This window comes from Crinia signifera, chromosome 6, assembly GCF_055691185.1.
Source record: "Crinia signifera chromosome 6, ASM5569118v1, whole genome shotgun sequence".
Taxonomy (NCBI): domain Eukaryota; kingdom Metazoa; phylum Chordata; class Amphibia; order Anura; family Myobatrachidae; genus Crinia; species Crinia signifera.
The window spans coordinates 159,358,558-159,385,659 of NC_139222.1; the positions used below are offsets into that span (position 1 = coordinate 159,358,558).

General features: G+C 42.0%; 1 protein-coding gene across 2 annotated transcripts in view; it reads right to left on the bottom strand.

Moving 5' to 3' along the window:
• Positions 1–786: 786 nt before the first annotated feature.
• KIAA1755 (KIAA1755 ortholog) overlaps positions 787–27,102 on the bottom strand; it is a 71,481-nt gene continuing 45,165 nt past the window's right edge. The window contains exons 10-21 of one of the 2 annotated variants that reach the window (XM_083147809.1): positions 24,986–25,124; positions 24,340–24,462; positions 23,904–24,095; positions 22,567–23,558; positions 21,243–21,480; positions 19,224–19,313; positions 18,794–19,015; positions 9,057–9,227; positions 5,909–6,086; positions 3,969–4,082; positions 3,563–3,805; positions 787–1,131 (exon numbers count right to left, since the gene is read on the bottom strand). In XM_083147809.1, coding sequence (XP_083003935.1) covers positions 977–1,131; positions 3,563–3,805; positions 3,969–4,082; positions 5,909–6,086; positions 9,057–9,227; positions 18,794–19,015; positions 19,224–19,313; positions 21,243–21,480; positions 22,567–23,558; positions 23,904–24,095; positions 24,340–24,462; positions 24,986–25,124 — 2,857 coding nt within the window. In that variant the 3' untranslated portion in view covers positions 787–976. Of the gene's footprint in view, positions 1,132–3,562; positions 3,806–3,968; positions 4,083–5,908; positions 6,087–9,056; positions 9,228–18,793; positions 19,016–19,223; positions 19,314–21,242; positions 21,493–22,566; positions 23,559–23,903; positions 24,096–24,339; positions 24,463–24,985; positions 25,125–27,102 lie in introns of both variants that reach the window. The other variant, XM_083147808.1, reaches the window with a different exon arrangement.

The window sequence follows — 27,102 nt, forward strand, 5'->3', positions numbered from 1 at the left end:
TCAGGTAGCCTCCAATGCATTTCACTGAGCTCTGTCAGCTTTTTCATCACCTTGGAAAAGCTAACAGAGCTCAGTGAAACGTGTTGGAGGCTACCTGAGCAGATCTCTAGTGATCACTTCGGCATCACCTTTCATCCTCTATTTGGCAAAAAGAGCTTTTTTATTGGATACCCAACATTTCTTCAACTAAAAGTACCATCCACCTGATTGGGAAGCCCCACAAGGTCCGAGATCTTCCTCCAGCGGTATATTACAATCACAGCACAACCGCAAACTAGTGAGGACAACTGGACCCCATCTGGAAAAATCCAACACAAAAGTTGGTGAGACTTTACAAACTGTCACTAAGCTGTGGTTCCATAATTTGCCCTATACCTTTCTAGAGGACTTGAAAATTGGCCCATTATATCATCTCAAACACGAGGCTGCTCACATGTAGCAATTATGAGTTGTTTTTAATGTATAAATTGTATTTTTTAAATAAATTTTCATTTTTTCAGGCAATCCCTATTAATTTATTTGTTTAAAGCAACAGCGCTGCTTTTCTATATAGGTATCTATATATATGTTTTTTCGCTATTTGTTTTAGAGGTCTACTATACACCTCACCCAAGCAGCAGCTTAATTGTGTTTAAGCACCTCATATCAGCGCCTAGTTCTCCTCTTCCTCTCCTTGGTAAGGATGACCAACAAGGTGACATATGCAGATACATCAGAGACACAAACACCTTCAGGAAAAGATAAACCAAAACCAAGGGGAACAAGGGAAGCCGGCAGTTCCAGACTAAACCACCTTCTGTGTCCCATATGGCTGAAAGAGAATTAGCAAATTATACTATAGACACATCTCAGTGTCCACAAATATGTAACATTTATTTACATATATAAATGAAAAGCACATAAATATAATTAATAATTAATTGACCAGACATTGGGTATTTCTGAAGACTTTTCACTGATTCTATGTCCATTGCTTTCATGGGATGCTGCTTTCGGGGGGCTTGTCAATAACATGTAGAGGGCGCCAGCAGTCTGGAGGATAGCACATGTTGATATGCCCTACTGGCATATGATTTGAGTCTGGGGAGCTGAATCCGCTGACGCTTCCTTCTGAGGAACCAGAACTGGCAGCTGAAACAGAGAGTTTAGACAGGATTTGAAGGAATAGACTGATGAGACAGGTGAAGCACTACAGGTATGTGATGAGACAGGTGAAGCACTAGGTGATGAGACAGGAGAAGCACTACAGGTATGTGATGAGACAGGTGACGCACTAGGTGATGAGACAGGTGGAGCACTCGGTGATGAGAGGTGAAGCACAAGGTGATGAGAAAGGAGAAGCATTATGCAATGAGACATGTGAAGCACTATGTGACGAGAAAGGAGAAGCACTAAGTGACGAGACAGGAGAAGCACTAGGTGATAAGACAGGAGAAGCACTAAGTGATGAGACAGGTGGAGAACTAAGTGATGAGACAGGTGGAGAACTAAGTGATGAGACAGGTGGAGCACTAGGTGATGAGACAGGTGAAGCACTAGGCGATGAGACAGGAGAAGCACTAGGTGAGGAGACAGGTGGAGCACTAGGTGATGAGACAGGTGGAGCACTAGGTGATGAGACAGGAGAAGCACTAGGTGACGAGACAGGTGGAGCATTAGGTGAGGAGACAGGTGGAGCATTAGGTGAGGAGACAGGTGGAGCACTAGGTGATGAGACAGGAGAAGCACTAGGTTATGAGACAGGTGGAGCACTAGGTGAGGAGACAGGAGAAGCACTAGGTGAGGAGACAGGTGGAGCATTAGGTGATGAGACAGGAGAAGCACTAGGTGATGAGACAGGTGAAGCACTAAGTGATGAGATAGTGCTTCTCCTAAGTGATGAGACAGGAGAAGCACTAAGTGATGAGACAGGTGGAGCACTAAGTGATGAGACAGGTGGAGCACTAGGTGATGAGACAGGTGGAGCACTAGGTGAGGAGACAGGTGGAGCACTAGGTGATGAGACAGGTGGAGCACTAGGTGATGAGACAGGTGGAGCACTAGGTGATGAGACAGGAGAAGCACTAGGTGATGAGACAGGATAAGCACTAGGTGATGAGACAGGTGGAGAACTAGGGCCCTTATTCTGATTGATGCGGACTTTACCGCGTTCTTACGGATTGCGTCTTTACGGCGTCTGCGCATGCGTGGAGAACGCTACGCGCATGTGCCACGCCTTGACTCGGTACCAGTTCGGACAAAGACCGTCCAGAACTGTTCACCGCTATCATTCGGGAAATAGGGGCGTATTATGGGCGTCATGCGGAATGACACATGGGCGTAGTTTCAAAGTGGGCAAAACGGGGCGGAAACATGGGCGGACACGGGGGAGTACACTTATGTTGGGGGGCGTACATTCGGAAACCACTCCGAATGCACGCGATCAAAAAGGCCAGAAATGTGCGGTGTCCACAAGTGTACTATTGCTTTGCGGACACCACTCGTTCATGCGGTAGGCGAACGTACGCCTAATGACTACAACCATTAACACCTGAACCCAATAGAATCTACTCCTTTACTCATTACTCACTAATAGGCCGCTTGTCAGTGCTTTAATAGAAACCATTGCACTTACATTGCTGTAAGGGTTAATGTGTGCTATGCATGTGTTAGGCATGCTTGTAAGGATATATTGGAATCTAATTGATTCCAATTCCAAATAAGCTGTTTTTTATGAGGGTAGGTAATTGAATAAGTGGGTCATGTGATGTATTGCAGAAGATACTTCATAGTGGGTTGTTTGGCGGAAATCCTCCGCTTACGTGCGGTAGCACCGCTTGGCTCCCGTTCGGATGCGGTATTCCCGAGCATACTCTGTAATACTCTGTAATACCGTGCCGAATCGGAGTGTTTCTCCCGCACACGCATGGTTTGTATGTCGTCCGTAAACACGCCCTGTTCTTAAAGAGTGAGTCCGTCCGAATGCGGAGGACACGTGGGCGTTTCTACGGACGATGGCCGCATGCGGAAAAACACCGTGGCGTGCGGACCGCTCCGTAAGAATGCGGGAATTTCCGCACAGATCAGAATAAGGGCCTAGGTGATGAGACAGGTGGATAACTAGGTGATGAGACAGGTGGAGCATTAGGTGATGAGACAGGAGAAGCACTAGGAGATGAGACAGGTGAAGCACTAGGTGATGAGACAGGTGAAGCACTAAGTGATTAGATAGGAGAAGCACTAGGTGATGAGACAGGTGAAGCACTAGGCCCTATGTGCGAAGGATTATGCATAAAACATTTACAGAGATTGACGTTTGATTGTAAACAAGCACTGCAAAGCAGCTAGCATTATATATTTACATACTGTATTAACCAGTTGACATTAGAAACAGATAACCATGCTCTTTTTGTGCCCCAGCTGTATAGCCAGAATACATTTACACCATATCTGGACTAGGCAGAACAACTGTGTCTTCTGTTTGTATTTCTATAATCTCAGTAATAAAACAGAATGAAGCCCATTACATAGACATAGCCACTAGAGACACAGTTTTACTCACTTAGGACACAGTTTTACTCACTTAGGAAGACGCTGGCTTCCTTTTCATGGGAGGGCTCTGCCCTACAGCATCTCCATGGGGGCTCAGATCCAGGGCATCCATGCTGGGGGCTCAGGGAACCTCGGCCAGATGAGGTGGAAGAACAGCCTCCAAGGGAAACAGCACTGCTAGCGCTGCTTCGAGACCCTACTGACAAGGAGCGGAGTGGAGGCGGGGAGGTGGGGAATGGTAAAGCTGTAGATGGCGAGGTGTGAAGACTTTCATCTGCAGGGAGCAAGGTAAGAAGGGAAGATGCTGTCAGCAATAGCCAAAGTTCATCCTATGCCATTTTCACAAAGGTCTGCATATACAACCAACAAAACTCCCACTATAACATCATATTCACATAGTATAATTAACAAAAAACATTATTTTTAATCATGTGTACCTCCAGTGCCAGTCAGGGGCACGGCTCTGCTGCTGATGGCCGCCTCACTTGGCTGGATGTCAGTGAATGGTTTACACCCCAAACCAGAGAATGCTCGCTCTTGTCTGCGCATCTCTGCAGCAAAAAGCATTATTATTATTATTATTACTAATTACTAACTGAGAACATGACAGAACTTTATAAATGGTTTTACGATAAAGGATGGATAAAATGATGGCCCATGACAATATAAAACAAACTTGAGCCATCAATGCAGAACAATTACATTCAGTATATTTTCTTCCCACCTCGTGTAATAAAATTTCAAACCCTGGATCCTCTATCACTGTTCTGCAAGGTTTCTGTGACAAAGTCAGGAAGCCTGTTTTAAGATGGTCATCCATTTGGATGTGATGTGATAATATGTGATGCTCAGTAAAACAAGGATACTCGCATATGTATAATTGAAATACTCAAATTTAAAAAAAAGAAGATGTCTACTTTTAGACCTCTGTTCTGCAGACAGTCACTATTGCTCAGAACAAGCACTGTTACCAAAACTGGGCTCTAGATCTGCTTTCAGGACAGCGCTGTCAGTACAGAGTAAACTAGAACTAGCAACTGAGCTATCTAGTATGGAGGAGCACAAACGTTGCAGCTGTTGTTACATACCCACATACACACACAGACAGGAAGTCATGAATAGCTCTCAGCTGTCAGCACAGCTGAACTAGGAGATCAATACAGGTCATGGTGTTATTCCCAATGAAAGGGGCTTCTCCAAAGTAGGTATGGGGGCAGCAATGTTTGTTGTTATAGCAGAGATTTTTCCAAAATTATAAACCCCTTTAATAGAACGTACTGAGTGTCAATTGTGTTATAGCCATGTAGGCACAGTTTTAGTACACTTCTTCAAAGAAAGCTATAGCGGTAGTGGCACGTAGCCAACAATACAAGGAGGATGTACTTTAAATAGTATCATTAATACAATAAATATTATAATTATTTTAGTTAAAAAATACAGAATATTCCAAAATACAGACTTTTTTTTAGTGTGATGAAGATAGTGATAGTTTTCTGATTGTTCAGTGTACACAAACTTTGTTTAATGCAAAAGATGATTAAAGATATTACATAAACTTATCTTCAGACTGTGTGCATAAGGTGTATATGTAACTTAGATGTATTAAGTGTTTAGCCGTAAGCCCTATACACACTAGACAAGAAAGTGAAAGATATCGCCCAGAAGGACCGCTCTGAATGATATTTTACTTTCTTGTCTAATGTGTACATTCAACATCGTCAATGATCCCGCGCTCCCTCACATCGTTAAAAACCTCTCCCTCATCTGTTCAGTACAGACGAGGGAGGACCTTGTTAACAAGGGTCATGCTCCCCCACTTCTCCCCCCACCGGCATCAGCAAGTATGTCCCTGCCACCAATATCGCCAGATATACACATCGCCTAGTATGTACCTGGTTTAAGGTTCCCTTCTCCAAAGTATGTAATTATGGTATGCATATATTCCAATATACAGTAAAATCATATATCGAACATACCAACCTATAATGTAAAACCAAAATCCATTATGTATGTATGTATGTATGTATGTATGGGCAGCATGGATGGTGGGTGGAGTGTGTATATTCTCCCTGTGCTTGCGTGGGCTCGATCCGAGTACTCCAGTTTCCTCCCACACTCCAAAAATGTACAGTAGGTTAATTGCCTCCCATCAAAATTAACCCTAGAATGTCTGTGTGTGCGTGTTCATGTGGTAGGGAACATAGACTGTGAGCTTCACTGGGGGAGGGACTAAATGTTCAAATATTCTCTGTAAAGCCCTGCTGAATTTGTGTGCTCTATATAAATAACTGGTAGTAATAATAATAATAATAATAATAATAATGTATGTTTTAGTAACAAATTGTTTAGATGAGAAGAGAGGCAGCAAAATGCTCACCTCGGTTTTTAATAGCCTGGTCCCAGAGAATCTTCTGCAAGTCACCAGTCCAGGCCTCCTTGACATCAGTGGAGGGAGCCTGAAAAGTGTACGTGTCTTCCAATTTCCTTCTTCTAAACCAGATCTCGAAACAGAGGCCGCTGCCTCCCAGCGTGTGAGTGAGGCCAATCTCAGACGTCTGAACACATGTATAAATAAAATAAAAAACAAGAGAGATGTAGGTACTTTGTTTCTCAAAAACAAAATCAGGATAGCATGGATGGTGTAATGGTTAGCATTACTGCCTCACAGAACTGAAGTCATATTATTGTTTCTTATCACTGCCCTTACTGTGCGGAGTTTGTATATTCTCCTGTGCTTGCGTGGGTTTCCACGGGGAACTCCAATTTCCTCCCACAATCCCCAATGTTCGGGGACCCTGCTTCTTCAAATACATAACTTTGTGTCTGCGCTTTCCTGTGTACCTCCATTTACCTTCTCCCATCATCACACTTACATTATCATATGTCTGCAATCATCTGCTGATATACTCAGTGCACAGGTTGTCCTATACCACACAACATAAAAATTGTTGATGAATGGACATGCAAAAGGGAATGTCTGGTTACAAAAATGACCCATGTTAAACATACAAATGTGTTTTCTGTCATTTTTGTTACCCATTTTTGAAAAAAAAATCTACAATCCTTCTACAGTCCCCTTCTGCCCAATCCCACTGACCCAATATCTTTTCCTACTGTAACCAATTGTAATTTATGTTTAATGCTTGTACAGCTTGTGCATCCTGCACACTGGTAACCTATATAGTGCCCCCTAGGTGGCAGCCTTACTAGGCACTTCAAGACAGGAAGAACATGTGAACCTAATGATTGTGTCGCTTTAAATTTTTATGATTGATTGTCTATTTTCCATAAATTGCTTGCACATTGTAACCTAAGTAGTGTCCTGGGGATGACTGCTTTTCTTGGTACTTTCCTGTGTATGATGGACAGTGCATGGTTCTGATTATTTTACATGAATCATTTATCTCACCTAGTACTTTTGTCTCATTGTTATGTGTTATCACTTTCAGGCATTGCCTATTCTGCAGACAGTAATCCGATGTAGTGCAACTAAAATGGCTGCCTCATCTGCACCAATGTAACATTCTGAGTCGGGACTCCCGTGCGGCCGTACCGAGCACATTCTCAAAAGGGACGTGGCTCATGTGAATGACCAAACCTCCATTTCACCACTTTGGGAGCATGGCCAGTGCTCTATGAGCTGCTGGCCATGCCCCCTGTCCCAGTGAAGAGACGCTGCGCTTCTCTTCACTGCTGCCAATGGGTGGGACGTGGGACAGTCACAAACAAATCATCAGTTGGGATGGATGCTTTGTGGGCTCTCACCGACATGTGGCTATGCGCATCCAAACCTGCTGCATATTCCCAGCGGTGATGTATTGGTCTGTGAATATCAAATAACCTGTAAACAAAAATGAAGGAGAATGGAGTTCCCTCTGAGTACTAGCTGCTTACCTCTGCATGAGTACAGATATCAGCTGGGGCCCCTGTGACATGCTGTGCGTGTGCGGGATGGGGGAATCCATGGCCACTAGAGGGTTAATGTTCATGGAGAATAAGGGAGGTAATGTCCATGAGGTATTATTACCAGATCGGTAAAGATTCTATTGCCATGGAAGTTTACTACCACTGAGGGGAGTGGGAGGGGAAATGCTTCAATGGCTACTGGCTAAGGGTTACACAAGGGGATTACCATTGGAGGCGGGTGGGGGCGGGGGTAATGGCATCCTCTACACATTCTTCCTACTAATATTTTTCCATATGTTTTTTAAAGTATATTTTTTATGTAATTACATTTTTTTTTTTTTTAAAGCTGGGTATATATTTATCAGCCAGTTAAGTAGTTAAATATTTCACCCTAAAATTCTGGAAATAGAATCCATTAAATTGAGTAATTTCATGCTGATTTTCTTCAGATGGCATGTCTGTAATGTGCTGCCAAATGCATTTTAAAAGAGGAATTTCAATGGAGTATTTTCTGTGTCCAGGCTTAGGTACGGTTTATGAAAGTGAACAGCACAAACCCAATAGATATTGCCAACGTTGCTAAATCACACCATGTCTACTGTACAAGACTGCACCATCTGCTGAATGTAAGCATCTGTCATTAATGCACACTAGTTAGATTACTGTAGAAGAAAAGCCAGCACATCTACATATGGTAAAATAGTAACAATATTTTATAAATAGTTTTTTGGATATTACATTCTATTAAATTTACACAAAACAAAAACAAATTAAATACTGATGCTAAGCTATTGAACCATAGCTATCACAACTACTTGTGATTTTATTAACAGCTCTTTACTTCGTTAGATATTCTAAATAACAGTATAATAGCTCACACTACATGATAAAAGGCTAATGCTGCTCCTTATCTCTATGTGGGGAATTCAAATGTTTTGCTCACTGGCGGCCACTAGATGGCACCTGACAGAGAAATCCAAGTGTTGTTCCATTTGGTTGAGCACAGCCAGCGCTTGCATTACTGTTATGTTTGATTTATTTACAGTTTCTTATATAGTGCAGCATATTGCATTGCACTTTACAATTGGAAACAGTGATAACAGAAAACTGGGTAGTAACAAACTGACATACAGGTAGGAGGGCCCTGCTTGCAAGCTTACAATCTATATTGTTCCTTCATTTTGATTAGCTCTTAACTACAGTAGGTTCTATATGAAAAGCCTTTAAAAACTTACCATTCACAGGATATGTTTTACTTAAATTCATTTTTAATTTTAACTTGATGTAATGCAGTTTCAACCAGTTCCATTTCTGTATTTAGAGCATATTTACCTCAAGTTATGTAGATGAGTGAAGTATAAGTTAACAGAAACACAAAATTTTTGCATATAAGAACCACTGGCACCATTTAGCCTGCCCATGTACAATTAGTGTTTTTCTTTTGTGAGCCATTTAACCTGTCAGTATAATTTTGGAGTGTGGGAGGAAAGGCACTCAACCACATATACAAACTCTATACAATTAGGGCAATAGGTGGAATCAAACACATGACCTCAGTACCACAAGGAAGTAATGGTTACCATTACACCATCTGTGCTATGAGGAGCAGTGATCATTACCTTAAAGGACTGTTTGTACATATAGATCTCTTTTCCTGAAGCGGCCCTTTTGCTTTTGCTGAAAAGTATCAGGTCCTCAAACAGAAAGACCCTCCTGAGGCACTTTCTCTTCCTGTATGAGATCATGAACTCCCCTTGGCGCAGGAGTCGGCCTTGTTCCTTCAGGTTAACCTGAAATATATTTGGGGAAACCGAACATCAGAGAAAAAGGCTATAGAGAATGAACATGCATGTACTGTAAACGCCATTTATTCACTGAATTAAATGTGTTATAATATAATGTACAGTAGCACAGAGTTTTCTGGTCTGCTAACATCAGCTGTGAGGAAAACACATGTATAGTCATCACTAGCAAGTCTGCATTGACGTTTGTAATGATGGGATGCATGCTCAGAGTTAAGGGCCCCATACATCAGTAATTAATTGTGACAATTTTCAGATATGGAGATGATTGCCACAATTAATTTTAGATGTGTGGGCTCCCCCTTTTGGCAAACCCAATCAAAATCGCCAATCGATTGCTTAATCAGGTTTTTAAACATGTTTAATAATCTGGTATTATCTGCAGATCTTTTTTATATGTGTGGGCGTTCCCAATTCGTCATTATGAACAGCAATCGATTGGGCAATTTCCAGATATGAAGATGCAATCTTCAGATGGAAAAATCTGCCGATCACTGAAATAAATCTGTAATGTGTGGGCAAAGTCAGAAAGATTGTAAAATCCATTTATCTGGCCAAAATATCCCTATATTGTGTGGGCATTCCCAATTCGTCTTCTTCATCTATTACATTTCCAGATATGAAGATGCAATTTTTAGATGGGAAAAATCTGCCGATCACTGAAAAAAATCTGTAATGTGTGGGCAAAGTCAGATAGATTGTAAAATCCATTTATCTGGTCAAAATATCCCAATATCTGAAAATCCATAAATTGTGATTGCTGATGTATGGGGCCCATTTAAGCAGAAAACAATAATTATGGAAAACAGAGTTTGTACAAGTGTCCTGCTAATTAGAATTCATATGACTTAATAACAAAGGAGAGAGCATAAAAAATACAAACACTACTCATTTGTCATCTGTCGTATCAAAGTGCTCAAAATATTTGATAGATTTTTTTATGGCTTCTCTATGGATCAATGAACAGACTAGTCTCTGGTTTGTACCTTTTGGCCTGGAATGGAGCTAAATGCAAACACTGTGATGTCACTGGTGAGATCAGAGCGTTTCCCCAAAACAACCTCATACCATGGCTGATTTTGGCAGGATGAATCTACCTGGAGTCGGTGTTATGCCTATCAGGGTTATTTATACATATTAAATATAGATAACAAAAATGCTAAAATCCATATTCTGATACACTGTTTAAACAGTGCGGATTCCATAGTATATTATGCAAATAAAGGCCAAGTACTTTGAGTATTCATTTCACATTACATTCATTCTATTGCAGAAGATGCTGAAGTCAAGATTTGGTGACAGGTGACATGAAAATCAGTGATGGAAAACAGATCGTTACAGGTGTAGTCTGTTTCCGGCATGTTGCTCAGTCTGCTGAGAGACAGCATAATCTCACAGCTGTTTGTACTAACATCACTAGGGTGATTACCCCCTGTTGACCTTAGTTCCTCTATGCAGGCCTGGGATTTCTCCCTATTGTAAATGATGCTCTCCTGCAGCAGCAGCTTCTAACAAATCCGGCACTCTGTCTCTGTCCCTGAGTGATTTCTCTGCTGTGCCCCAGTCCATTCCTGCGTGTATGTGATTAATCTCACTCCACCTCCTGTCTCCCTTCTCAGTGTTCCAAGCAGTTACTCTCGCTGCTCAATATGTCTCGCTCTCCCTAATGTCCCCTCTTCTGCACTGGTAATCCTCTTTAACTCTAATAGCCATAAATGCTTTGACACTCCTGATATTACATCTTTTTCGCTACATTTCACAGAAAATGTAAAACCTATCTGTCACCTATCTGCTTCCATCTTTTAATGGCAAAGAAGGAATAAATCTCATGTAACCCCTTCACTCACAAATACAAAAGTAACCACAGAGAAGGAAAATTGGCACTTACTGTAGGTTGTTAGTACCAGGGCTATTGTACATGTGGCTCCCCAGCTGCCGTGGATATACACATTGCAGAATATCCTGGTGAAGTTTCCAAATAGCCCTAATAGCAAAACTGTGGCAGGGCATGCATGGATATGTAGCCCCTCAGCAGATGGAGGTTAGACATCAGTGGCCTATTCATAATGGGTGCAATGTGCGCGGTGCTAATGGGCACGTAAGTCCCAGGGGAGCCCACACCGCACCCATTCTCTTACTACTTACCATCTGGGGCCATGCAAAGAAGGCAGCAGCAAAAATGGCCGCCGTGACATTTTTCCCAGGGATTCTCACATCCGTAGTAGAGTCTGTGCACTCAGGCTCTATTATGCTGGGTGCCATGGTGCTGCAGCGGGGAGAGAGGAGGGGATTCAGCCGGAGGAGGCTACACACTGGCCTCCTCATCTCTTAAAACTCCCCTGTTGGACATGTTGAATAGGGATCCCAACAGTCAGAATACCAAAAGCTGGATCCCAATGTTCAGAATCTTGAAATCTCCCAAATGTAAGTACAGGGGTCAGGGTTAGGCATCGGGGTTAGGCTGTGCGAGTGGTGGATTGGATTAGGCCTCTGTCACATTCTGACTGTTGGCAAACGAACTGTAGGAGTTTCATATCCAACCGGTTGAATACCTTTAATCAGGACCACCTAAGAATTACAAGGGTTCTGTGGCTGAATAAAACCATGTGAAATGCAGACTTGAATTTTACCAGCCACAACACCTGTTTAATTTTCGATTAAAGTGACAGTATGGCAACAGTAAATACGATGCATACAAACAATGTTTGTAGGACATGATTTTAACAATTTGGATCTGAGTGGAAAATAGCCAGTGGAAATAGTGGCTGCTGCCTATCCGAATCCTGCCATTTCCGACATCATTGAAGGAAGATTCCGACAAAACAGATCCGACTTGTTTTAAAGTTTTGTTGGAAGTGGCCACGGATTGTCAAATTCATGACCTTTTTTAACAATCCGCGGCCGTCTTTGACTACACGCCCACTTTCCGATACTCGACAGCCGGAAAATTGTATTCCGGCTTTCCAGTTACAGCTGAACTGGGCGAAAATATCCCAGGATTCTGGGATTGAATACCGCCCAATGTCTAGTCAGAGTCAATACGTTGACACCAAAATTACACATTCATTAGTTAGACATTAACAGAAGTTAGACATGCATTAGTATGACACTGACAAAAGTTAGGCATGCACTAGTTAGACAGTGACAAAAATAACGACACAAGTAAAATGTCGACATGGAAAATAAATATTTGTGCATGGACACCGGTCCATAACAATGTTCCGCATCGCCTCCCATGGATCCGGGGACGGTGCCTTGCTGCGCTCGACACAGAATTCTATTCTCCCTCTATGCCCACTGCAATGGTAATGTAAGGTAGAACTGGATGTGTGGACCCAGTTCCCGTGATTCTACGGTCCTGCTGGCCAAGGCTTCACCACTAACAGCCACATTTGTGGGGCCAAATTAGGTCCGGCCATAGACGGGTGCCGCCTGGTCTTGAGTGGGACAAGGTGGCCTGCAGGAGGTAAAAAACACGGCAAGGTGGGGTGAGATGGCTTTCACACCCAGACTACCAAAATCATGGGAAAATGAACCCACGGGTGCAACAATGCACTAAGGTGGTAAAATACAAAAACCCCTGACTACCCGCACAAGGAGGGAGTGACCCCTGACAGGACAACTTGACCCCCTGCGCGAGCAACTGCTACAATGCAGAGATGGTAAACAGTACAGAAACTATAGAAAACACTGCAGAGAGACCTCTGACTTATCTGAAGGAGTAGCACGGCAGACTCAAGCAAGGGGACACTGCAGCTGGAGCACAGGACCTCAGGACAGAGCAGGACACAACGGGGAACCAGGAACACGTTGACAGGCAGTACAACACTATAACCGGCATCAGAAAAACAGTCTGGCCAGATTTTATTTGAAAAGCCTGCCCCACCGATCAATGACGTCTGCGGAGTGTGCCCTGCAGCCGGGGAGAGAACAGAAGTTCGGGGCGTTGCATAGCAACCTCGACGCTTCTGAGCTGGGAGTATGCCGGAAGAATATGGCCACCGTGTGCTTCCTGCACCGACGCTCCAGTGCTCTGGACACTGCCGAAGGTCAGGGAGACAGCAGGAGACCGGCGGCGCCCAGAACAGCCCCTGAATGAGGAGGCACCGGCGCTGGAACCCGGAGGGTAAGTATAGACGTGCCGGCGTCTAACAGGTAAAGTATGAAAAAAGTCAGTTGTAGGGATATTGAGTGTGTTGGCAAGTCTAACTAATGCATGTCTAACTTTTATCAATGTCTAACTAATGCATGTCTAACTTTTACCAATGTCTAACTAATAAATGTCTAACTTTTGGTGTCGACCTATTGACTGTCTGACTAGACATTGTCTGTCAGCTATCTGGAAGCCAACTGACACTAAGCTGAATCTGCACCTAAAAATGTGTCCAATCTGTCTAGTTGAAACAAAAATCTGGTGGTGTATGGCAACATATGAAAGTCAACCATTTTCTCCCAAAGCAATAGAAAATGGACAAAAAAATAAAAAGAAGTTAATTCTGCAAATATGTATTTATTTAAAATACATAAGGAAGTAGTATCAAACACTTGTTTCATTTTGAAAAGTAGAACGCTAATGGCGTAAATCTCGTAGTATGACTGATTTCCTCACATATAAGACTAGCTTCCACTCCGACTGCAATGCTTTGGACACAAACATACTACCAATCTCTCATCTCTTTTCATGCCTCCAACCCTAAGCGACTTTTTAACACATTTAAGTCTCTTCTGTACCCTCCCCCTCCTCCCCCACCAGCTACCATCAGTGCACAAGAACTTCCTTCTACTACTTTAAGTACACGATTGATAACATCCGAGATGAAATGGTATGCTCCACAACATCTAACCCTCTTTCTTCCCCACCTGAACCCTCTGGCACTTTCTCTTCATTTGAGCCCACAAATGAAAAGGAAGTATCCACACTCTTCTTATCCTTCTACTCTACTACCTCGCCTCTTGATCCTCTACCTCCTGTGCTTATTCCAACCTTAACTAAAATCTGCAATCTCTCTCTTGCTACTGGTACTTTTCCTTCTCTGCTCAAACATGCAGTGATTACTCCCATTCTGAAAAAACACAATTCTGACCCTAACTCTCTCTCTCTAACTATCGTTCTTCTAGCTCTCAGCTCTCATGCCTCTCCAAGCTACTGGAGAGACTTGTCTACTCTCGCCTCACAAACTTTCTTAACTCTCACACCCTATTAGAACCACTTCAGTCAGGCTTTCGCTCTCAACACTCCACTGAGACAGCACTGACTAAAGTGGTTAATGATCTGGTAACTGCTAAGTCTAAAGGCTATTACTCACTACTTATTCTCCTTGATCTCTCTACTGCGTTTGACACTGTAGACCACACTCTTCTCTTACAAACACTACACTCCCTAGGTCTTAATGATACAGCCCTTTCCTGGTTCACATATTACCTATCGGAATGCTCTTTCACTGTTCGTTTCTCTGACTCTACTTCCTCTTCACTACCTCTGTCAGTCGGAGTTCCGCAAGGCTCAGTCTTAGGTTCTCTGCGTTTCTCAATCTATACTTCCTCTCTTGGCAACCTAATCAGCTCTTTCAGATTTCAGTATCACTTATATGCGGATGATACTCAATCTATCTATCAACCCCAGAGTTGTCACCAGTGGTTTTGGGCCGAGTCTCTGAATGTCTATCTGCCATCTCATCTTGGATGTCTTCTCGCCAACTCAAACTTAATATTTACAAAACGGAATATTCCTACCAACTAAGAACAGTTACCATCCTGACATCTCCATCGCTGTTGACAACTCGACAATCCACCCTACCCCACAAGCTTGTTGCTTAGGGGTCATCCTCGACTCTGAACGGTCCTTTCTTCCCCACATTCAATGTCTCCAAATCATGTTACATGCATTTAAAAAACATATGCAAAATATGACCCTCTCTCACACAAGACACTACCAAATCTCTAATCCATGCACTCATTATATCCCGCATTGATTATTGCAATAGTCTCCTAACTGGTCTTCCCAAGAACAGACTCTTCCACTGCAATCCATTTTAAATGCTGCTGCTAGGCTGATCTTCCTAGCAAGACGCTCATCATCTGCTGATCCACTCTGCCAGTACCTTCATTGGTTGCCTATATCTTACCGTATTCAATATAAAACACTTCTACTCACATATAAAGATATTACCATACTGCACCAGCATATATCTCTGCACTTATCACAAAATATCTCCCATCTCGACCACTCCGCTCTACACAAGATCTGCGTCTCTCTTCTGCACGGATCACTAGCTCCCATTCACTATTACAGGACTTTCATCTGGCTGCTCCCACTCTATGGAATGCACAATAAGACTCTCCACTAGCCTCCAAACCTTCAAGTGTTCCCTGAAAACTCACCTCTTCAGGCAAGCCTATCATATTTAAGTTCTACACGCATAACCCTCTGAGGCACTTATGTATTATATAGCTTCCCTTCTGGAATTGTAACTTGGTGGAACTGCTATGCTATTACTGATGCCTGTCCTTGTGTTTCCCGCCTATATCCCTATAGATTGTAAGCTTGCAGCAGGGCCCTCTAACCTCCAAGTCTGTCTGCCGTTACCCACTTTGTTTTATCAAAGTCTACCAATGTAAAGCGCAACGGAATCTGCTGCGCTATATAAGAAACTGTAAATAAATATATATATATATAAATATATATATATATATAAAAAAAGAGATTTCCGCCGCGCACAGCTTTTACTTCTGATGTCCTGCTTTCTACGTCTGCAGCTTTTTCTCCGTGGAGCAAGACCACAGCTCCAAGTCCCAAATGGTTTATGCACAAATGAGCAACAGTATATAAAAAAAAACTTTACTGATATAAAAAGCTCACATACATGGAAGTTAAAATTCAACTGCTTGCCAGCTCCGACATCATATCCACAACGTAGCCACACCAACTGAAGGGATCAAGACCAGTCCTGCTGCACCAATGATGGCTTCTATGGATCAGGACGTGGCCTCCAGACAGCACGTACTGATCCATAGAAGCCATCATCGGTGCAGCAGGACTGGTCCCGGTCCCTTCCGTTGTTGTGGCTACGTTGTGGATTTGATCTCTGAGCTGGCAAGCAGTTGAATTTCAACTTCTATGTATGTGAGCTTTTTATATCAGTAAAGTTTTTTTGATACTGTTGCTCATTTGCGCAGAAAAGGTCAACATGACCATGTTCGTCAAACATATGGTCAACACAAGTTTTTGTTAAACTTTTTTCCATGTCGACCTTTTGACTGTTTCAACCTTTTTCTTTACCTGTCCACCTTTTCCATGTTGACCTAAAAACCCTGGAGGATATTGCTTGTGGAGAGAAGGAGAAAAGACCAGACTCCAAACAGACCAGAGTCCCCTGTATTATCACACAGTATCCAGCTAAGAACTTTTGGACCTGTGTGCCCGTCAAGCGCTGCAAGCGCAGGCAGCAGAGGCGGAGGAGTGTGCCTGCACTTTACATCAAAGCCGGACACTCTTTAAACAGGACCCGGGACGGGGAACCACGCAAGGGAAATAAACCACAGTGGCAGTGCGGCCCTCCATTCCGTGTTATACCAGACACCGGGGATCCCTTTGGGGAAGAGTAAGGACTTAGGACCCAAGTGGCAGTACGGTTCCTTTGTCCTGAAAGTACCCATCCAGATACACTACACAGTAAAGATCTGCAGGTGAGCGCAGAAGGAGGAAGGAATAACCGTAGTGGCAGTGCGGCTTCCAGAACCCAAAGCGCAATACCGTGAGTCCGGGTGGAGCTGAGATCTGGGGAATCCATAAGGACTAGAGAGGTAACCGTAGTGGCAGAACGGCCTCCCAGCCCTGAAACACCCCATACACCCAGATAGGTGTACCCACCATAAGGACCTATAGTGCAGTCTGGAGTATACAGGGATACTTGCGTCTCCAAGAATCTGGTGAGCTACCTTTAAATTGTTTTCTCTCCTATGCAAAGAAGAGAGTGAATCCTTTTTTATATACTTTTAGACTGTTTTTGTGTGATTTTTTGAGGAAATTTTCTTCCTTTTATGTGACTTTTTATTTAATAAAGCATTCAGTACTTTTTTTACCTTGAAACTACGGAGTGGACTGCTTCTCTTTGGGATTTCCAGTAAATTTATTCATATTGTCCAGCGCTGCAGACCGGTTCCCATTCCACTTGCTAACATAAAAACCCTGTCCACCTACGCCGTGTCGACCATATGACTGGACCAAGTGACTTTCAAAATAATTAGCCTCAATCCAATGATCCATACCCATCTTTAGATACCGCCATCAAAACTTGCACCAGCCCTATGGCCTCCAATGTGAAAGAGAGAGCATCTGAGTACACAACCAGTTCTGTTACATGCCTGTGTCACTACCATAACATACCCAAAATACAGACCATGTCTGTTTAGCCACCTCCCAATAGACGTCCATGAATACCCAGCACTTTTCAAGACATCTCTAATAACATCCACCTTAATTGTAACAGTGCCCATGTGGTGTACCTCTGCATAGTAACGCATGCAGCATATGAGTATTTAGTTTTTTTTTGCACACAAGCAAAAAATGACTGAACATTGGCACTGCATGCATCCCTGACACCAGGGCTTCAATCTCATGCATATACAAAAATTTGATTTTAAGACTATTATTTGTTGCATTCTTCTTTAAATATGTGCTCTTTTAATTTAATATATATACATGTCTTGATAAAGGGCTTGAGCCCGAAACGTTGACCCACAACTTCTTGTGTCTTATCTTCATTTTTGATTTCTGCCGCCGAGCAGATTAAAGATACTCAAGAGTGCCCTCCACCAACCCACGTATATATATATATTCCACTTATATATATATATATTTAAGTTATTCACAATTTTTGACAGGGCAACTGAGTTCTGGACCAATTGTAGCAAGAAAAATAATACACTGTGAAACAGCCAGACTACACACACCAGCACTTTGCACACACCACAGTATAAGCACTTTGCGGTTGCAAGGTTGTAACTTCATATTATATTTTTAAATACTAAAATAGAAAAAAACATTTTTTTAAATGGTGTAATGTTTAATAGGTTGGGTCTCTGTTATATTTTATTATGATAAACCTGGCTTCATGCTTTACGTTCTATCGAAAGATGAATGCATTACGTTATCTGATCATCCAACGGCTAGTAAGGCTATTGGCGGAAACTACGTGGGGATGCAAATGAGGTATGCTTTGATATCAGTTACTGTCCAAATCTCTTCCTCTGTAAACTACTGATTTAAACACAGCCATAAAAAATAAGCAGCGTAATTTAAAAAATATGTCTCCTAAGGCATTTTTCCATGTGCAAATTGATTCCTCTGCAATGTTAGAAAATTACAAAAGTTAAGCTGCCATTATACTGGTCTGCAGTGATCACACTGATGTAGCTTAACTACCATGTGTACTATAAACAAGCACACAGATAATGTCATTAGTGCTGCTGCTATTAGTTTAATGGTTCTATTGCCGCAGGTTCAATTACATAGAAAAGAACATAGCGATGCTCCTTTATACTCATATTCTTACATCGCAGTCCTGAATGTCGTCCATGGCAAGGAGATCATTTCCATGACGAAGCTGGAATCGCACAACCTCGCGTGCTGCTTTCAGCTCACCCTCCCGCATACTTTGTCCCTTACACTCCCATTCCATTTCCTGCAGGAGCAGACTGTACTTGCTGATGCGCTGGATAGGTTTGAGAAGGTAGGAGGAGAGATCCATCTTGTCACCCAGCTCCTGCTGCTTCCTCTGGGGAAAGACACAGTTTACCATACTGTAAATGCCGTCAACTGTTTACACAATGTACAAATGCAGCATTTACCTGTGTGAAATAAATAAACCACAGCACTGAATGTTACCAATGAGATACATTTCACAAAGCCATTGGAGTCAGTTTTGGTTTTACTTCTAGCAATAAAGAAAAGCTCTCTCTCTCCCTGGTCTCTGCTCACCATACCTTGAAGAAAGCTGCTCCGTGTTCCTGCAGCAACCTGTCAGACTGGGGCTTGTTCTTGCTGTAAAAAGCATACAGTCCAAACTGTTCTTTCTGTAACATAAAGCACACCATTCTAAGGATGTAACTCACAGGAGGGGCAAATAAACCAGCTTTAAAGGTGTCAAATGTGTGAAAATCGTGCAGTTGAATAAAACATTATCAAACAGATTTTGACATACCAAGCCAGAAACCTTTATTATCATTGATTAGCATCATTAACATAACACGCCATAAATACTATAAAAATCACTACAGACTGGGGAAAATGATGAACTTCCAATTATATACTGTACAGATATAAGAATACACATGGACAGACGCAAGAGCACACAACAACTATGCACATATGAGATAACTGTAAAGGGGCCCATACACGGTCCGTTAAACGGATCCGTTTGGGTCTTAATTAGCACGCTTCGCATCGGATCGCATGCCTAGTGCATGCGGTGTGCATGCAATGCGATCCGATGCGAAGTTTAGCTAGTACAAAAAGTATGTGCAGCACATACTTTTTGTACCGTACTATGTGATGCGCGGGAGCGCGCATCGCATAGTACAAAACGGATGGTCCGGGAACGGACCGTCTATGGGCACCTTAAGGACGTGAGAGCACACATGTGCAGATAAACGAGCACTCAATACACGAGAGACAAGAGAGTACGCAATTAATGTACAAACATGAGGACAGACATGTACACTTGGCTGCTCAAGTTTTCCAGACAGTCCCCTGTGTCCCCACGAAAAAGGTGACCAGATCTCTTGCATCCCACCCCCTTCCTAGTGTAGCGGGCAGGATGAGAAGGTCACACAGGGAATTGCAGGTACATATGGAGGGGACAGGCCTTAATCACACAACTTTATATAATTTAATCCCACTCCATTTATAAAGACAACAGTACACACATGTACACACTAGAAAGCCCACTCAAAGAAAATGCTTCGAAAGCTAGTCTGCTACCTTATGTGTTTGTGCATGTGTGAGAAAGAGATGTAGTTTCACTCTCTGCCAACAGATGGTGTTTTGGAGACTCACGGACACTAGAGATATATATAGATGATATAGACGCCATAGCCAGATTAAGGGGAGGTGCAAGGCATGCTGTACCCTGGGCCCCTCTTTGTTAGTGGATCCTTTAACAGCTTAACTACATCACTAACTGTCTCTCTTATGCAGCATCAGAGCCAGGCATTCAGAATGTGAGCAGGACAGTATTCAGTGCAGGCAGAGACACAGGAGAAACAAGAAAAGGGCCCCCTTAATGCCCATCCCCTTAGAGTCAACCGGTTCAATGAGGGGAAAAGAAGATCTTAGAGCCAAAACGAATCTTAGGGGACACGGTTATTCAGGTGTCCCCCTGCCTCATGGCACATTAGGAGACAAGGGAAACCTCTACAAACATGAACACACAACAACAACAACAAAAAAACATAAAAATGTGGGGGAGAAAAATGGGTAAAAGTGCAAAAAGAATTATATTGAGCAATACGCAAAACAGCAAAAAGGCCAGGGGGAATAAAAGAGAAAAAAATGATTCTTGCCCTAGTCAGATGGCCAGATAAAATTGTGGATCCTGCAATCAAAGTGCATTGTTTATTTTCAGGCAAACGGATTAAATAATGATACATCACCTGTTGAGGGCACCTTTAAGATCACCAGCATACATTGATATCAACTCTTGATTTTAGCCAAAAGGCTGTTAGCAGTATTTTACCAATTCGCACAATCAAGACCCATATTTATTTATTACAGAATCCGACAGATGGATGACACCACTTTACAACCATTGCAGAGAATCGAATATGTGCCATAGCAACGTGCAATTTTTTTTTTTACATTTATTACCATAATAAAAGTGATCTACAACAATACTCTCTAAATTAATCCGTGCGTAAATATTTATGAACAACTGGCACTGCAAATTTATACAGGATGGTAATAATCCATGTGACAAGATAGAGTTTATCATCAAATAGACTTACGTGCTTCAGGAAGCAGCAGCCCACATGACTTGGGTCCCTTCTGCAGCCTGTAAGCTCCTGGACAAAAACGTGGCTGTGAAACTCATAGAGCTTTTCTAGGTTCCCAAATATGGCAGCATGCTGCCCGCGTAAGGCCGGCGGGAGGTCCGGCTGATCCATCTCGCAGAGATAGTGGGAAAGCACGTAACCCAATGAGCAAACATAGTCTCTCTCTGTTGCCAGCAGCTCTTCCATTATCCTGTGGAGTTTACTGAGTAGGTATTAAAACAAAGGAAAGATACAGAGCTTACTAGCATGAAAGACCGGAACGTCCTTAATGAGATACTGATAGACAGAGAAAAGACAGACAGTAAGGGGGACATTTAGTAAGAGGGGAGTTCTATATCACATGGGATGTTGCTATGGGCTACCAATTAGAAACTACTTCTTATTAATTTAGCATCTTCTATAAGATAATAGATAGTATCTGATTGGTTGCCCACAGCAACATCCCACGTGAATTAGAACTCCCATCTTAGAAAATTTTCCCCTAAGAACTTGAAACAGCAATGGTGAAAAAGCAAAGAAAACAGCATAAATATTCTACGAAGGACGAGCAAACGTATGAAGATAACAAGGACAGGTTCTTATTATACATCTTGCGGACATATCTTTTCATTCATACATGTGCACTATTTTATTAATGACTTTAGTTTATATGAACGCAATGGATCAGGAAAAGACAAGCACCAAAAACGACATATTCAATCAGGTGAATATACTAAGGCAATAAACAAGTAAACGCAAACATGTTACTTAAACTTGCTATTACGCATCATGCCCAAGGATTAGCCTTTTGAGAGACTTATAAGACAACACTATTTGTGTTGTTGGAATCCCGACTGCTGGGACTCAGACTGGCTGTGCTCGCCACCTATTCTATTCTTTCTCTATGGGGGTCGTGGACCCCCACAAGGGAGAATAGCTCCTGTCAGTGGGGATCCTGACTGTCGGGGTTTTAAAAGTCAGGATTCCGATGTCAGTGTAATGGATTCCTGACTATCAGGAGGTCATCCGGCACCTCATCACAAGATAGTACTGCAACTGTTCAGCTCTTCTCAATGGATTAAACTATCTATGTTAATATAAAATGATTAAGCTTGCCTAATTATTTGCTTACATAGAACTAGACATCTGATTTACAAATGTGAAATGTAAATATGTTAATGTGCAGTATATCAAGCGCAACTACTGTGCTAGGTGCAGAACCTGTTTAAAGCAACATTTGAAAATGAAAAACATAGTGGGTGTAACACTGCGCTTTAATTCATCAATATAAACTTACGCAAAATTGAACTTTGCTGCCCAGTCACTGTCCCGCGGTGACTCAGTCATAGCTCTCCTCATCCAGGGAAGGCGTGGGATAAGTGGTTCCATTGCTAGCAATGGAGAAATGGATGAGGAACATTTTGAGGAGTACTGGGAGCCTGAATCTCCTGTGGAGAAGCTGGCATGCCGTGAAAGAACACATCGTCTCCCTGACTGCTTCTTTGTTTTATTATTATCACCCTGAGGTGGACTGTTTGACTCATCGCTATTGGCCCAAGCCCAAGGGAGGTGCTCTGTATTGGTTGTCGAGGGTGGTTGTGCTGGGGCAGACCTTGAAAACTTCGGACTAGGAGTGTGTAGAATTTCCAAAGCTTCATTGTTGGAGTTTTGTGCCATTAGCTCTGTGTTTTCAAGGTCTGACCCATTGTTGTTTTTGGACTCTTCAATGGTTGAACATCTCTGGGAGGTTGCAGTTTCTCTTCTTGCTCGACTACTTCGGTGGCTCCTAGATGCCTTCAGAAAAATACCCATGGAGCCTGCATGGAGACCAAAACTACAGCAGTTTATAATGGTTGATTCTGCAGACCTCATGCTGCCCCGAGGCCTGAATTGTTCTTCTTCCTTTCGTTTTCCATGTGAAATGTCATTTGAAAAATTCAATACAGTGTCATCTCCTTGGTTACTGACACTAGAGGCCAATGTGGCATCCTTGTGCCAAGCTAATGCTGCTGCATTTTGCTCATCATTACATTTATCTAGAGTCTCTTCAACTAGTTGCCTGGCTTCCTGACACTTCAGCCAAGTCTCATTCCACACAGCCAGTCCACGGCAGCTGCTTAGATTGTAGGATTCCTCTTTCATCTCCTGGAATTTGTCATCTGACAATTCCTCTGTTAACCGTTGAAGGTAGGTCTCTAGGCACTGTTGGGTCTCTGGCTGACACATTCTTTGTTCTGTGACCTTCAACTGCCCCAAATATCGGTTGCAGCTCACAGTGAGCTGTGTGATCTAGTGGGAAATACTGCCAGTCACAAATAGAACTAAACCATTGACAGAAACTTTAAAAATCAGATTTAGGATAGTAATTACAGGAAACAAATATATTACGTATGACTTATGTTTGATTTACTCTTAATGAACTCCAGAGCATTTTTCACATTCACAGGGGTTTATTTACGAAGATTAGAGTTCTATTGAAGATGTTGCCCATAGTAACCAGATTCTATCTATTATCTTCTAGATTGTGCTAGATAAATAAGTAGAATCTGATTGGTTGCTTTGGGCAACATCCCATCTTTAATAGAACTCCTTAGTAAATAAACGCCACATTATTTACATGATTTCGTAATGTACCTTGTCACAAAACCTGTATAAATTAAGAAGTTTCTCCAGCTCCTCCTTTTGCCTCTCCACACTCATGTAGAAGCTACTTAGTTTGGTCTGAAAGCCTCCTCTTGTGACCTTGAATGAATCCATTTCTGAAAACAATGATCCACTGAATTTATTTGCATCATCTAGAAGGACCAGCCCATGGTTATAATGCACCTGAAGTAAAAAGCTTTGGTGAGAACAATTGCAGATTCCGATTCATACAGAAAAGTGGCCTATACCACCGGTAAAATTGGTGGAAATGTCTTACATGGACAACTCTTTTAAAATGAGATGAATTATCAGTAACCAAAACAATAGTCATGTTTATGAATTGCAAGGAGCAGCAACGTAAAAGCCAGCAGGATGGGCCAATGCCAGATTAATGTAATTTTATTGAAAGCAGATATTTGACACTCACGGTTGCTTGGAGAAAGAAATCCTTAAATCTTTTATGATATTTTTCAAGGCTTTCCAGAGACCATTCCATAGTGTCCATCTCACGCAGCTGATGTTCTCCATCTGCATCCATCCAAGAGCTGAGCTGTATGTGCAAATTGGGAGTTAATGGTACACTGCTTTCGTATTTTGCTTTTCTCAATTTCCATTACCTTTTCATTTCCATAACCCCAATGATTCTATGCATTCATTTCTACAAGTTCTGAATATAGGCCCTTATTCAGATCTAATCGCAGTACAAATTTGTTTTCAAAACCATGTGCACTGCAGGTGGGGCAGATGTAACAGATGTGCAGATAGAGTTACATTTGGGTGGGGTGTGTTGAAACTGAAATCTAAATTGCAGTGTAAAAATAATGCAGCCAGTATTAACCCTGCACAGAAACAAAATAACACACACAAATCTAACTTTCTCTGCACATAGTTTTGCCTATATTGAGAACAAATTTGTACTGCGATCAGATCTGAATAAGGGCCATGGTCCTTATTCTTCTTTCTTAACATTTCACTATTCATCAAATCCATGATCCTACTCCTCTTGTACTTCTCCACTCCTAATCTATATACACTCCTTTTGCTGATATACTGTTTGATTCCAATGCATTTACCTTGTTGAACTGTGTCTCCAGCTCCTGTATCTTCAGCATAGACTCCAAAAGCTCCAGTCTACGGTTTGACTTAGTCACTAGAGCATGCACACGCTCCTCCAGGTGATTATACATTTGCACAGCAGACTCTACAGCGCACCTGGGGGATTCAGAAAGAAGGAGAACATAGAGTTTATTAATCAAAGGAGGGTTGTTTGTGGTAAACATTGCATATGTATCTGTGCAAAAATATAATATACAGTTTCTCAATGTGTACTGCATATCAAAGGTTGCCAAACCAAATGCTGCACTTGGCCCAGCTTTTCTGTCTCGCATCCACATGGCACAAGGACGCCACATTGGCCTCTAGTGTCAGCGTAATATCTAGTAGTCTTCAATCAGATATTGATTAAGCTCAGTTGTCTTTTAGGGCCAATACAAATGGATTTGAAGTTAGCTAGTTGAAGCATTTATGGGAAACTTTATTTTGGGTAACATCATCATATTAGTTTAGTAATATAGACCAATTGTTTACTGACATACTGATGATCATATACAGTATGAAAAAGAAAAAAGAACAAAAACTTTGAGAAATTTACAGATGGGCCCATCAGAGAAGATTATGAGGAATACAAAATAATAGGTGGCTGGAGCAGGGGAATGCCCAGCATCTGCTCTCACTTAAATAACTCTCTTTAACACTTCACTTGTTATCATTTGCTAGTGTGGTGCCTTGGGGTGGTTTACTTTGGTGACTTGGGGGTGTCCCAAGCCCTCGACTTGAACCCCTAGAATGTTAGGGACTTACCTTATAATGGAATGTGGTGGTGGGGGTGTTCTAGATATATGTGAAATGTATGTGATGTATGTTTATGCCTCTCTTCCCACCCCCATTGTGTTCCCTGCTTGATGCTGCACTGTTACCACAAAAAATTCCAAGCATACGCAAGTATACCTGGCCAATAAAGATGATTCTGATTCTGATTAAGCCCATTCTTTTTGGAAAAAAAAAGTATGTATGCAAAAAAACTCTATTTAAAAACGGATTATATCTGTAATCATTCATTTTATAATAGTGCACTTGCATTATGTTTCTTTGGGTGAAGCATTATAATATTTCATAGTAAAGCTTGCAGGTGTAGGGGAATATGTATGTTTGTTTTTATAAAAACATTTTTTTATTGAGAATCACAGAGAAAACAGTTAACAAAGAATTAAACCAATAAAGGTACAGAAGGATATACAATCAATTAATAAAGATCCGTGTTAACCATGTGGTTAGGTGAACAAACTTCCTGGCATTATCATTTCCTGCAGCAGAAAGGATCAAAACACAGGTCAACCATATAGCAAAAAATTTAGATGCCCTAGATTCTACATCCAAGGCACGTTTCACCCAGTCCATATGATACATATAGACTAATCTGCGTAGCATGCATGTCATGGAGATTTGATCAGGGGATATCCATTTGGACAAAATAATCTTCTTGGCCGCAGCTGCAACCTTGGTCAAATGGACACAGAACCCAACAGTAGGTCTAGGGGCTGGTGGCGGGGAGTAGTAATTTCACAAGGCCCATGCCAATTTAATCATGAAATAAATAAGGAACACTTAAAGCAATTAAAAGTATTCACACACTCCAGTTATATATTGCTATTTCAGGGTATAAAAGGCCTTATGCAGAATCTTATATTGCATTCAGCAGAAAAGGAGGAAACTAAGTTGTGTGCTCAAACGGACTTAATTATACTCTACAACGTGAGATCCGGGAAAGAGTCACACCACTTAACCAATCCCGTAGTAATCGTGGAGATATCAAGTATTTTCCTAATTTGGTCATGAAATACTGAGGTAGACAAAGACCTACCCTTTTGTGAGATTAATAATGCAGTCAGTTTAGTTTTTTTTTAGCAATGGGGAGCATAGGTAACAATCTCGGGATGTAGCTACGAGCTTGAAAGTAAGCAAAAAAAGGGGAAATGATGGTTCGGAACAACTCTAGACCTGTGGTTCTCAACCTCGGTCCTCAGGACCTCCACACAGTGCACATTTTCTATGTCTCCACACAGAATCACAAGTGAAATAATTAGCTCCACCTGTGGAACTTTTAAAATGTGCCAGTGAGTAATGAGTAATA